At 38.8% G+C, this 13621-nt stretch overlaps 1 protein-coding gene across 3 annotated transcripts in view; it reads right to left on the reverse strand.

Annotated features, from left to right (window-relative positions):
- The window catches only part of NANP (N-acetylneuraminic acid phosphatase), a 96327-nt gene that overhangs the window by 54902 nt on the left and 27804 nt on the right, over positions 1-13621 (reverse strand). For all 3 annotated transcript variants that reach the window (XM_078649041.1, XM_078649042.1, XM_078649043.1), the window contains one exon: positions 13331-13516. In XM_078649041.1, the coding sequence (XP_078505167.1) occupies positions 13331-13420 (90 nt within the window). In that variant the 5' untranslated portion in view covers positions 13421-13516. The remainder of the gene's footprint in view (positions 1-13330; positions 13517-13621) is intronic.

Consider the following 13621-nt stretch of genomic DNA (forward strand, 5'->3'; position numbering starts at 1 on the left):
TTAACAAAAAAAGGAAATCCAGAAAATATGGTATAGGGACTCCAAGCTAAGAGATCTCTTTTTTATTTACGGAGTTTTATATAGCGCAAAGTTGACCCAAAGGTATCAGGTATCAGAGCGCTTTACATAGCACCAGTTGCGTTACCTGAGGACACATTCATTTTTGTTAGGTTCAGAGAGATTAAGTGGTTTGTCCAAAATCACATGATGCTGAGCGTCATTGCCGAGACTCGAACCCGGTTCCCAGATTCGAGGTCGACCGCCCTAGTCGTTAGACCAACTCCTCTCCCTCCGCCACAAAAATCTCTACTTTAATTAAATATGAGATAAGTGCAAGAAGTAAAGCAATAGAGTTTCTTTATAAAATGCAATGTGTTGATATAATGTGTGTGGTGGGAAGGTTTGTATTGGCAATTATGGCTTAGGAAAATATATTGTGAACTTTTAGGTGCTTTTGTAGAATTTGTGATTTTAAAGGAGTCTGTACATGAAATTATAATTTCTGTTGTTTAATGGACAATGGTCTAATAAACATATTTTTGAACTTGAAATAATTATCAATAATAAAAAGTAAATATTGTTGTTGACTAATGGTGAAGTGTGTGCTTGCAAAAATGGTTAGAAATATACCCTTCAGAACAATAAACATAAAAATAGGCACAACATGAAAGCAGAAATAAAAGCAGAAACTGGCCAACTAGCATTGGCACTAAAGTGGACTACTGTTTATGAAGACACGCACATGTGCACAGAAAAAATGGTGTCACTCACAGCCAAGAGAGGGAAAGGCTAAAATGGGCTAACCAAATAGGCCTGAGGGGGAAAAATGTATATATATATATATATATTTTCCACCAAGTTGTCCACTTCAAGAAATGCGCTCTTTTCACAGCTGGTGCGTGCGTCGAGGTCGGACCAGACCTCGTAACAATTCCTCATCAAAGGACGCCCAAACAAACACACGCACTCCACGGGCTTGGTAGATAATCACGATTTATTTCAGTGCCATTCCCCCTTCACCAACGCGTTTCACCCAGCAGGGCTTGTTCACGGTGCAAATTATCAAGAGTCCATTGTCTCTTTCTACATTAAATACATTTCTTCCACATTAGCACATTATGATGCATTGTGGGATATGTAGTGTTATATGTGTTTTCCCAATTTGTGAAAAAAAGTTGAATTTCTTATTGTTTTCTTATACTTTCAATTCTACATCATACATTTATACTTATAATTCACAATGTCATTTGGGGATGAAATTCTATATTTGTTCATCAGGTGATTTTTATATTCACTATTAATGTTGAGTTTAGTCTTTAGCCTCCTCGTAATGGTCTCAGTGACCTATATATTTATTGGAGGATGAACGATCATTCTGAATTTTCGAGCTCAATGCTTTCCCATTCTCATTGCATTAGTTCTCTTTGTGAAATTTCCTGATTACTAGTTCATATTTCTTCTTTCATTTTTATCCCCTTGTTGACATTTTTATCCTTCTGATGTTGTTGATTTGATTTTCCTTTCTCTCCTTACAGATGTATATATAGCTCCTCATCCCCGTTAAGACCCAACGGGGTCTTCGTTTTGAATCTTATTATTAGTCTTGATTCCAATCTTCTAAGTTTTAATGTTCTATTTCCTCCTCGTTCGTTTATCGGAATCGTTGCTAGCCCAAAATATTTCATGTTCTCCCAAGTTTTGCCAGGGTGTGTCATCATGTGTTTTGATGTGGCGTAGGTTTGATCCTTGTTTTGTATTGCCCTGGTATGTTCTAGGATTCTTTTCTTGAGAGGGCACGTAGTACTACCTATATACCTTTTTCCACACTCACATTCTAGGCAGTATACTACATGTGTGGTATTGCATGTGATCTTCTCTTCAATTTTGAAAATTTTTCCTTGTGGATCCATGATGTTCTTGATGCTTTTTCCAATCTTACATGCCTTACACGCACTACATTTGCTGAATCCTTTCTGATGCTCTTGGAACCATTCATCCGGGCGTTTGTTGACAAAATGGCTGTTGACTAATTTGTCCGATAACGATGGAGCTTTTCTATAGGAGATTTGTGGCCATTTACCCAGTTGTTTTCCAATATCTGGATCTTTGGTTAAGATGCTCCAGTATTTTTTCAGGGATTTTTGTATCTTTGGACTCTCTTTGCTGAATGTCATGACCATTCTTATTGGTTCCTTTGTAGAGATCTCATTCTTATTGTTCTTTTTCCTTATGAGAATATCAGACCTAGTTATTGCTCTTGCTTTCATTTCTCCTTGTCTGATATCATTATATTTGTATCCTCTTTTTAGGAAGCGTGCTTTCGTGTCTTTGAATTTTAAGTTCATCTCATTTTGTTGGGAGCAGTTTCTTTTCATTCTTATAAATTCACCATAGGGAATGTTTTTCTTTATGCTTTTCGGATGAAAGCTTTTCCCATGTAAGATGCTGTTTGTCGCTGTGCTATTGCGATGGACAGTTGTTTCAATTTTTTCTGCTTCAACATACACTTTAGTGTCCAAAAAAACAACCTCTTTTGAACTTATACTGTAGGTGAATTTTAACCCAACGTCGTTGTTGTTCAAGATATTAAAATAAGTCAAAAACTCCGCCTCTGTACCATCCCATAGGAGAAAGAGGTCGTCGATAAATCTCAGCCAAAGGGGTATCTTGGCTGTATAGCTGTCGTTTTCTTCTCTCCAAGCTATGGTCTTCTCCCACCATCCCATAACTAGATTCGCATAGCTTGGAGAGAAGGAAACTCCCATGGCAGTCCCACATTTTTGTGAAAAAACCTCCTTATTGAATAGGAAGATATTATTCCTAAGACACATTTCAATCATTTCTGTAATCATGTTATAATAATTCAGTTGAGCGATTGGTTTCTGTTTCAAAAAATATTTTATCGCCTTTAGTCCAATGTCGTGATTGATAGAGGTGTATAATGACACCACATCAATGGTTACTAGCATATAATTATGCTGCCATTGGGTGTTCATCAAGATTCGAAGGAAATCCCCCGTGTCCTTTATGTATGAGGTTAATGATGTAACCATGGGCGCTAATATACTGTCCACAAATATTGAGACATTCTGATACAGTGAGTCACAGCTGGAAATGATCGGTCTCCCAGGCGGGTTGTCTAAAGTCTTATGCACTTTCGGCAGAAAGTACATAGTTGGCATTACCGGAGTTTCATTTTGCAAAAATTTCATCTCCTGTTCTTTTAATAATCCATCTTCTTTCCATTTTTTCAGTTTCAGACTGAGGTCTATAGTTAGATCCTTTAGGGGGTTCTTCTTCAATCTCTGGTAGTTAGTCAAATTATTTAGTTGTTTCATTGCCTCTTCTATATATGCTGTTTTGTCTTGAATGACTATATTTCCCCCCTTGTCGGCAGGTTTGATCTCAATAGTCGTGTTTTTCATTAGTTTTTCCAGTGCCTTTCTTTCCTGCTGGCTCAAGTTCTCCTTTGATTGGCCGTGTTTTGTATTGGAAATCTTCTCCAAATCTGAAACTACTAGTTCGTAGAATGTATCCATTCGATTTCCTGGATATAATATCGGGCAGAATTTGGATTTGTCCCTGAATTCACTTTTAGGATGTGCATCTGTCTTGATTCCCATCATTTGCAACATTTGTGTGTCTGTTATTGTGTCTCCTTCTGACTCATTTGCTAGTTCATAAGCTGTTCGCAAACTCTCAATTTCCTGGATCACCATTTGTGGTTGATTGTCTTCTCCTGTTTGTATCGATTCTTTTTGTTGTTTACTGAAGAATTTGGCTAATTTTAATTTTCTGACGTATTTGTATAGATCTATCTTGGTTTCGATAGGGTCAAAATGTTTTTCAGGGCAAAACGTCAATCCTTTATTTAGTAAGCTTTCCTCAGCTCTGGTCAGGACATGCTTGGATAGATTTATTATCAAATACGGTTCCTTTTCAGCTTCTTCTTCTATTTCCTCACTGTCCGATTTCGTAGGGGATAGCTTCTTTTTTCTACCGAGGCTCCGTCTTGTTTTTCGTCTTTTCTTTGAGATGGTTTGTGTTCTCCACCTCTCCCTCTGTTCATCCCCCTTCCTCTTCCTCTCCCTCTCGGATTTTGTTGGTCTAAATAGACCAATTGCATCTCTTCTAAAAAAGAGGGGCGTTGGCCAGTGCTTTGTTGTCCTTCTCCTTCACTGAAGTCTGTATCAGATTCACTGGCTGTTACATTTAAGGTTGATTGGCTTGGTCTTGTATTTCCCTTGATTTGTTGTTTCAATGTTTCGAAGCGTTTGGCAAATGTTAGAATGGTTCCACTCTCATAATCATGTTCATCGCGTCTGAACTTGCGTTCTTTTCGCTCCGCTACTTCATTTTCATGTCTCTCCAAATTTCTTTCCATTTCTTTTCTTAGTTTTTTCGTATTTTCTTCATCATTGATGGCAAGTATTTTTTCCTCCAATTCAGCAATTTCTTTGTGTAATTTTGTAGTGTCTATTTTTGCATGTTTCACTATTATTCGTAGCATATTTTTGGAGCATTGCATATTATTTTCGCCCCACTCTTCCAACATTTCTGGAGTAGTATCTGGGTGATTGGGTAGAGTGAAGATTCTCAGACCTCTCGGTATTCTATCGCATTCAATATACTTTTCCAGGGTGATGATTTCCCAGCTTTTTGTTATTTCTCTCTTTAGTTTTCTTTCTAATTGTACGAACAGTTGTTTGTGGCTTAGGTTTCCTGATTCATTCCCTTTTTCCCTTTCTTTGTTCCTTTGCTCTGGTTGTTTCCCTTTCTGAAACATGCGCTCTGCTCTTTCTGAGCGCTTCATGGCCCTCTCTTCCATGATTAATATTTAAGGAATATCCTCGTTGGTAATATGCTTTCAAGAAGGGTAGAATTAGTTTAAGTTGTAACGTGATGATAAGATAAACAAACAATTTATTTTTGGTTTTCCGATGCAGGGGAATATCTCATGGCTTTTTATTGTGTTATTATTTCGTTTGCAAGTCCGTGAGCTTATCGGCTTGTATAGGGAGTTTCTGTAGTTGCTGCCTGCAACTTGCTTTTAATTCTCCCTCAGCTCGCTGCGACCCCCAGTGCCACGCTTAGTTTAAATGTCTGGCGCTGCTTCGCACTCACCTCCTTTCCGTCGTGAGCCTCGCGAAGGCGTCGTGTGCTTTCTTCCGCTTTGTAGAAAAGCCGGCTTCTGGGTTTGTTTACTGCTTCGTAAAAATGCTTCGGATTATTTTCTCTGCTAGATGATTCTTCTGCCTTCGCGTATCCCACGAGGCAGGAGTCCCGTCCCACAGAACATTCAATCCGCATCAATTTCAGGCAGGCAGTTCGGTCGGGCGCTATTTCAATTTTCAATTATTTTCCACCAAGTTGTCCACTTCAAGCTGTGAAAAGAGCGCATTTCTTGAAGTGGACAACTTGGTGGAAAATAATTGAAAATTGAAATAGCGCCCGACCGAAAATAATCCGAAGCATTTTTACGAAGCAGTAAACAAACCCAGAAGCCGGCTTTTCTACAAAGCGGAAGAAAGCACACGACGCCTTCGCGAGGCTCACGACGGAAAGGAGGTGAGTGCGAAGCAGCGCCAGACATTTAAACTAAGCGTGGCACTGGGGGTCGCAGCGAGCTGAGGGAGAATTAAAAGCAAGTTGCAGGCAGCAACTACAGAAACTCCCTATACAAGCCGATAAGCTCACGGACTTGCAAACGAAATAATAACACAATAAAAAGCCATGAGATATTCCCCTGCATCGGAAAACCAAAAATAAATTGTTTGTTTATCTTATCATCACGTTACAACTTAAACTAATTCTACCCTTCTTGAAAGCATATTACCAACGAGGATATTCCTTAAATATTAATCATGGAAGAGAGGGCCATGAAGCGCTCAGAAAGAGCAGAGCGCATGTTTCAGAAAGGGAAACAACCAGAGCAAAGGAACAAAGAAAGGGAAAAAGGGAATGAATCAGGAAACCTAAGCCACAAACAACTGTTCGTACAATTAGAAAGAAAACTAAAGAGAGAAATAACAAAAAGCTGGGAAATCATCACCCTGGAAAAGTATATTGAATGCGATAGAATACCGAGAGGTCTGAGAATCTTCACTCTACCCAATCACCCAGATACTACTCCAGAAATGTTGGAAGAGTGGGGCGAAAATAATATGCAATGCTCCAAAAATATGCTACGAATAATAGTGAAACATGCAAAAATAGACACTACAAAATTACACAAAGAAATTGCTGAATTGGAGGAAAAAATACTTGCCATCAATGATGAAGAAAATACGAAAAAACTAAGAAAAGAAATGGAAAGAAATTTGGAGAGACATGAAAATGAAGTAGCGGAGCGAAAAGAACGCAAGTTCAGACGCGATGAACATGATTATGAGAGTGGAACCATTCTAACATTTGCCAAACGCTTCGAAACATTGAAACAACAAATCAAGGGAAATACAAGACCAAGCCAATCAACCTTAAATGTAACAGCCAGTGAATCTGATACAGACTTCAGTGAAGGAGAAGGACAACAAAGCACTGGCCAACGCCCCTCTTTTTTAGAAGAGATGCAATTGGTCTATTTAGACCAACAAAATCCGAGAGGGAGAGGAAGAGGAAGGGGGATGAACAGAGGGAGAGGTGGAGAACACAAACCATCTCAAAGAAAAGACGAAAAACAAGACGGAGCCTCGGTAGAAAAAAGAAGCTATCCCCTACGAAATCGGACAGTGAGGAAATAGAAGAAGAAGCTGAAAAGGAACCGTATTTGATAATAAATCTATCCAAGCATGTCCTGACCAGAGCGGAGGAAAGCTTACTAAATAAAGGATTGACGTTTTGCCCTGAAAAACATTTTGACCCTATCGAAACCAAGATAGATCTATACAAATACGTCAGAAAATTAAAATTAGCCAAATTCTTCAGTAAACAACAAAAAGAATCGATACAAACAGGAGAAGACAATCAACCACAAATGGTGATCCAGGAAATTGAGAGTTTGCGAACAGCTTATGAACTAGCAAATGAGGCAGAAGGAGACACAATAACAGACACACAAATGTTGCAAATGATGGGAATCAAGACAGATGCACATCCTAAAAGTGAATTCAGGGACAAATCCAAATTCTGCCCGATATTATATCCAGGAAATCGAATGGATACATTCTACGAACTAGTAGTTTCAGATTTGGAGAAGATTTCCAATACAAAACACGGCCAATCAAAGGAGAACTTGAGCCAGCAGGAAAGAAAGGCACTGGAAAAACTAATGAAAAACACGACTATTGAGATCAAACCTGCCGACAAGGGGGGAAATATAGTCATTCAAGACAAAACAGCATATATAGAAGAGGCAATGAAACAACTAAATAATTTGACTAACTACCAGAGATTGAAGAAGAACCCCCTAAAGGATCTAACTATAGACCTCAGTCTGAAACTGAAAAAATGGAAAGAAGATGGATTATTAAAAGAACAGGAGATGAAATTTTTGCAAAATGAAACTCCGGTAATGCCAACTATGTACTTTCTGCCGAAAGTGCATAAGACTTTAGACAACCCGCCTGGGAGACCGATCATTTCCAGCTGTGACTCACTGTATCAGAATGTCTCAATATTTGTGGACAGTATATTAGCGCCCATGGTTACATCATTAACCTCATACATAAAGGACACGGGGGATTTCCTTCGAATCTTGATGAACACCCAATGGCAGCATAATTATATGCTAGTAACCATTGATGTGGTGTCATTATACACCTCTATCAATCACGACATTGGACTAAAGGCGATAAAATATTTTTTGAAACAGAAACCAATCGCTCAACTGAATTATTATAACATGATTACAGAAATGATTGAAATGTGTCTTAGGAACAATATCTTCCTATTCAATAAGGAGGTTTTTTCACAAAAATGTGGGACTGCCATGGGAGTTTCCTTCTCTCCAAGCTATGCGAATCTAGTTATGGGATGGTGGGAGAAGACCATAGCTTGGAGAGAAGAAAACGACAGCTATACAGCCAAGATACCCCTTTGGCTGAGATTTATCGACGACCTCTTTCTCCTATGGGATGGTACAGAGGCGGAGTTTTTGACTTATTTTAATATCTTGAACAACAACGACGTTGGGTTAAAATTCACCTACAGTATAAGTTCAAAAGAGGTTGTTTTTTTGGACACTAAAGTGTATGTTGAAGCAGAAAAAATTGAAACAACTGTCCATCGCAAAAGCACAGCGACAAACAGCATCTTACATGGGAAAAGCTTTCATCCGAAAAGCATAAAGAAAAACATTCCCTATGGTGAATTTATAAGAATGAAAAGAAACTGCTCCCAACAAAATGAGATGAACTTAAAATTCAAAGACACGAAAGCACGCTTCCTAAAAAGAGGATACAAATATAATGATATCAGACAAGGAGAAATGAAAGCAAGAGCAATAACTAGGTCTGATATTCTCATAAGGAAAAAGAACAATAAGAATGAGATCTCTACAAAGGAACCAATAAGAATGGTCATGACATTCAGCAAAGAGAGTCCAAAGATACAAAAATCCCTGAAAAAATACTGGAGCATCTTAACCAAAGATCCAGATATTGGAAAACAACTGGGTAAATGGCCACAAATCTCCTATAGAAAAGCTCCATCGTTATCGGACAAATTAGTCAACAGCCATTTTGTCAACAAACGCCCGGATGAATGGTTCCAAGAGCATCAGAAAGGATTCAGCAAATGTAGTGCGTGTAAGGCATGTAAGATTGGAAAAAGCATCAAGAACATCATGGATCCACAAGGAAAAATTTTCAAAATTGAAGAGAAGATCACATGCAATACCACACATGTAGTATACTGCCTAGAATGTGAGTGTGGAAAAAGGTATATAGGTAGTACTACGTGCCCTCTCAAGAAAAGAATCCTAGAACATACCAGGGCAATACAAAACAAGGATCAAACCTACGCCACATCAAAACACATGATGACACACCCTGGCAAAACTTGGGAGAACATGAAATATTTTGAGCTAGCAACGATTCCGATAAACGAACGAGGAGGAAATAGAACATTAAAACTTAGAAGATTGGAATCAAGACTAATAATAAGATTCAAAACGAAGACCCCGTTGGGTCTTAACGGGGATGAGGAGCTATATATACATCTGTAAGGAGAGAAAGGAAAATCAAATCAACAACATCAGAAGGATAAAAATGTCAACAAGGGGATAAAAATGAAAGAAGAAATATGAACTAGTAATCAGGAAATTTCACAAAGAGAACTAATGCAATGAGAATGGGAAAGCATTGAGCTCGAAAATTCAGAATGATCGTTCATCCTCCAATAAATATATAGGTCACTGAGACCATTACGAGGAGGCTAAAGACTAAACTCAACATTAATAGTGAATATAAAAATCACCTGATGAACAAATATAGAATTTCATCCCCAAATGACATTGTGAATTATAAGTATAAATGTATGATGTAGAATTGAAAGTATAAGAAAACAATAAGAAATTCAACTTTTTTTCACAAATTGGGAAAACACATATAACACTACATATCCCACAATGCATCATAATGTGCTAATGTGGAAGAAATGTATTTAATGTAGAAAGAGACAATGGACTCTTGATAATTTGCACCGTGAACAAGCCCTGCTGGGTGAAACGCGTTGGTGAAGGGGGAATGGCACTGAAATAAATCGTGATTATCTACCAAGCCCGTGGAGTGCGTGTGTTTGTTTGGGCGTCCTTTGATGAGGAATATATATATATATATATATATATATATATATATATATATATATATATATATATATATATATATATATATATATATATATATATATATATATATATATATATATATATATATATATATATATATATATATATATATATATATATATATATATATATATATATATATATATATATATATATATATATATATATATATATATATATTCATATTCAACAGTACAGGAAGCACCAAAGGGAAGACCGTGGGTAGCTTGAATGAGTTCTGTAATTTCACTCGAACACATGCCGACAGTAAAAACACCAAGCTCAGGCTTCTTTTCATATCATGTTGCCAGACGTGTTTCAGGTTTCAAACACCTTTCTTCAGTGGCAGTAAGCTGGAAATTAGTCATCGCGTTATGATCTGTTGATTTAAAGCACCTGCCTGGGTAGGCGTGGCACTCGCTGTGCCTCATGGTGCTTGTAGTTTTAAATTCCCCGAGTTGGTGCCATGCTCAATCCATAATTTAGGCAAATATGATTTCACCCCAGTGGGTCGATGCTCTGTTCCTGGAGTTGATATCTGCCCTGCTTCGTCGTGGACGAGAACTGAACTCTGCTCACATTGCAACCCTGAAATGCAATGAGCGCTGCTTCCTCTGTTTTCTCCTTGCTTATTTCATAAGCTCGAACAGACCCGCATGGTTTACTGTCGGCATGTGCTCCAGTGAAAATAAAGAACTCTTACAAGCTACCTACGGTCTTCCCTTTGGTGCTTCCTGAAGTGTTGGATATTTGGGGCTTTGCACGCCTTACAGGGAACGACCTACCGCGACAGTACGGGTCTGTCCGAGCTTTGAAACAAGCAAGGAATTTACAGAGGATGCAGCGCACGTTTCATTTCAGGGCTGCAGCATGCGCAGAGTTCACTTCTCGTCCACTACAAAGCAGCGCAGTGACTTAACCCCAGGTACAGTGCATCGACCCACTGGGGTGAAATAATGTTTGCTTTTATCGAGGAAATGAGCATGGCACCCTCTGGGGGATTATGGACTACAAGCACCATGAGGCACAGGGAGTGCCACGCCTACATAGGCAGGTGCTTTAATCAGCAGATTACAAAGCGATGCTCTCATTTCCAGCTTTCTGCCACTGAAGAAAGGTGTTTGAAACCTGAAACGCGTCTGGCATATTGAAAATCAACAGAAGCCTGAATTTGGTGTTTTTACTGTCGGCATGTGCTCGAGTGAAACTCGAGCAAGCTACCTACGGTCTTCACTTTGGTGCTTCCTGAAGTGTTGGCGATATATATATATATATATATATATATATATTTTAGTTATTAATATTTTTAGAAAACATGAGGATGGCTAGTCAGCTGGAGCTGTATCTGGGCACTCTTATTAAGTAACTAGGGTAAGCAGAGTCAATTGGGGCCTTGTGGTAGTTAACGTTTAAGATTATCAACGTGAAGCAGAAGTGTTCAATCCTTGGTGTCTGCATGGTCCTGTGTCTATTCCATTACAAAGAGCTGTTTAATCAATGAGTAACAATAAAAGTGATTTTGAAGAGCACATCACTGTGGGACTCCACCTGATGGCCGAAAGAGATAGGACCAACACCCAGCCCCATCACCTTCACCAAGAACCTTTGTGATCATCATCCACAGCAAACTCAATGTAACCGCCCAAGTCAGTGCCATCACCACCACATCCTTCCATAGCCTTTAGATGCTGAAGAAGATTTTCAAACTGCTCCCCATCAGCACCCACAAAAACCATCATGCATGTCCTGGTCAAAAGCAAGCTGGACTACTAGAACACCCTCTATGTCTGAATCGACAGAAAACTCACCAGATGATTGCAGACCTTTCAGAACTCAGAGGCCAGAATCACTCTCAACCTCCCATGCCACACTCATTACATACCACACTTGAAGGAGCTCCACTGACTCCCCATTCCCAAATGAACACAATTCAAACTCATCACGCACACTTTCAAGGCTCTATAGAACACTGGCTCAGCATACCTCAACAATCACATCTGCTTTCACAAATCATCCAAACACCTCAGTTCGTCCAGAATCAGACTTGAACACATCCCACGGATACATAAAACCAGATCCATTGGTTAAGCCTTCTCCTACATTGGTCATTGATCCTAAAGTGTGGAACAACCTACTGCTTCACATAAGAGGCTGCTCCTCACTTCTTGAATTCCGGAAGAAGCTAAAGACCTGCCTTATCGAGTAGCCCCACTCGGCCCTAGCTTTGGCTATACTCAGACCTGATAAGCACCAGGATATCCTCCCAGGTAATAGTGCACTCTACAAGCCAGCATAACACAACTACAAATGATCTAACAAAATCTTGAGAAAATTGGCCCGCTACAGTTGCATACAGATGGAGGTCAATCTCAGAGTTTAGGCTGGATCAACTTAAGGATTTGACCTAAACTCGCTGCAGGGGTTGGCCCTGGTCAACGCTGTACGCAGCTCAAACGTTCTAGCTCACCCCTTAAACATTATTCAAACATATTCCAATCTCACGTGCATCCATCCCACATTTTTCTAGTTCAATGACCTGCTTTATTTATTATAACAATAGTTGGTTTATTACCGAACCAAAGTTAACAGTATTGACAGTATTGTCAGTTTACTGATTTTCTTTACTTATTAATGTATACAACATTGATTTATTGCTCAAACGTTTACATCATGTTACCCTCCTCTGCCCATAATAAGCGGAGAGCCTTGTGTTCATTCAACTGTTAGAATATTGAGAAAGTGTCATGAAGAAACTCCATTTGGCTTTGATGCGATTATAAAGCATGCTTTTGGCAGGATTCTAGTTCAAGATCTGTCTATACTCCGATCAACAACCTCACTAAGGAAGATCGTGAAAAAACGTCAAATGAAACAACCAATTTTAAGGAGTAATTAGTTATGAAGAAATTGTCTTATGCAATTTACCTCGGAGGGCCCCGGGAATATTAAAGTAGAGCAAGTAAGGATACACACCAATACCAAAGAATGACTTGAATTTTGGAAATTTAAGGACCTGCTAGATACAAAAGACAAGCTTAAATGTGTCTAAGATACCCTAGTTTGATAGAGAACACGTGGAGCAGCAATGGTGTAAAGCTGCAAACTTTGAGATCTGATACAGATAGAGGCCTTCCAAGGATGGGAAAAGAGGAATGCAACAGGGAGTCAAGAAGAATAAGAAAGTAGCCAGATGACTGAACCAAAGAATGGAAGGAATAAACAAGTTATCAATAGAAATGCTGAGTTTGTCCTAAAATATACTATTATACAGAATAGCTTACTGTGGTCTTCTGTTGGGGTTCTGATATGAGTGTGAGTATAGTCAATGTGATCAATTATACATGCACCATCGGCGATCACACGAACATTAAAATGCAGAGTCTATAGCCCATGTGGCTGTTCATTCAAAAGCATCTCTATTTTTATCCACATTTTATCGAAGTTCATTTTGTGGGAGACAGATGAAGGGTAACCAAGTGGCTCTTACTAATCTTACTCTTTTAGTCACACGTTAACAAATACACAAGTATGATGAAATGTCCTCACCTTCTCAATGGCTATCTTGCTGGCTCCAGCTGTATCAATAAGTGTGTTGTCCAAGTCAAAGAAGACCGCTTTTACACCACTGAGTACCATGGCTAAGCATGTGATGGTGGCACAGATGCTGAGAAAAATTGAGCAGACACCTGGATCTTAAAAAGAATCTGGCCTATTAACCTCTGAAGAGGTTTCCTGGGAAAACAAGACAAACAATATTCTAGACGATTATCATTTTACAGAACAAATTAGCATTTTCATACACCTCTTACAAATGAATAAATTAATCAGAACAGTTTA

The sequence above is a fragment of the Lissotriton helveticus genome, chromosome 6 (genome assembly GCF_964261635.1).
Source record: "Lissotriton helveticus chromosome 6, aLisHel1.1, whole genome shotgun sequence".
NCBI classification, from domain to species: domain Eukaryota; kingdom Metazoa; phylum Chordata; class Amphibia; order Caudata; family Salamandridae; genus Lissotriton; species Lissotriton helveticus.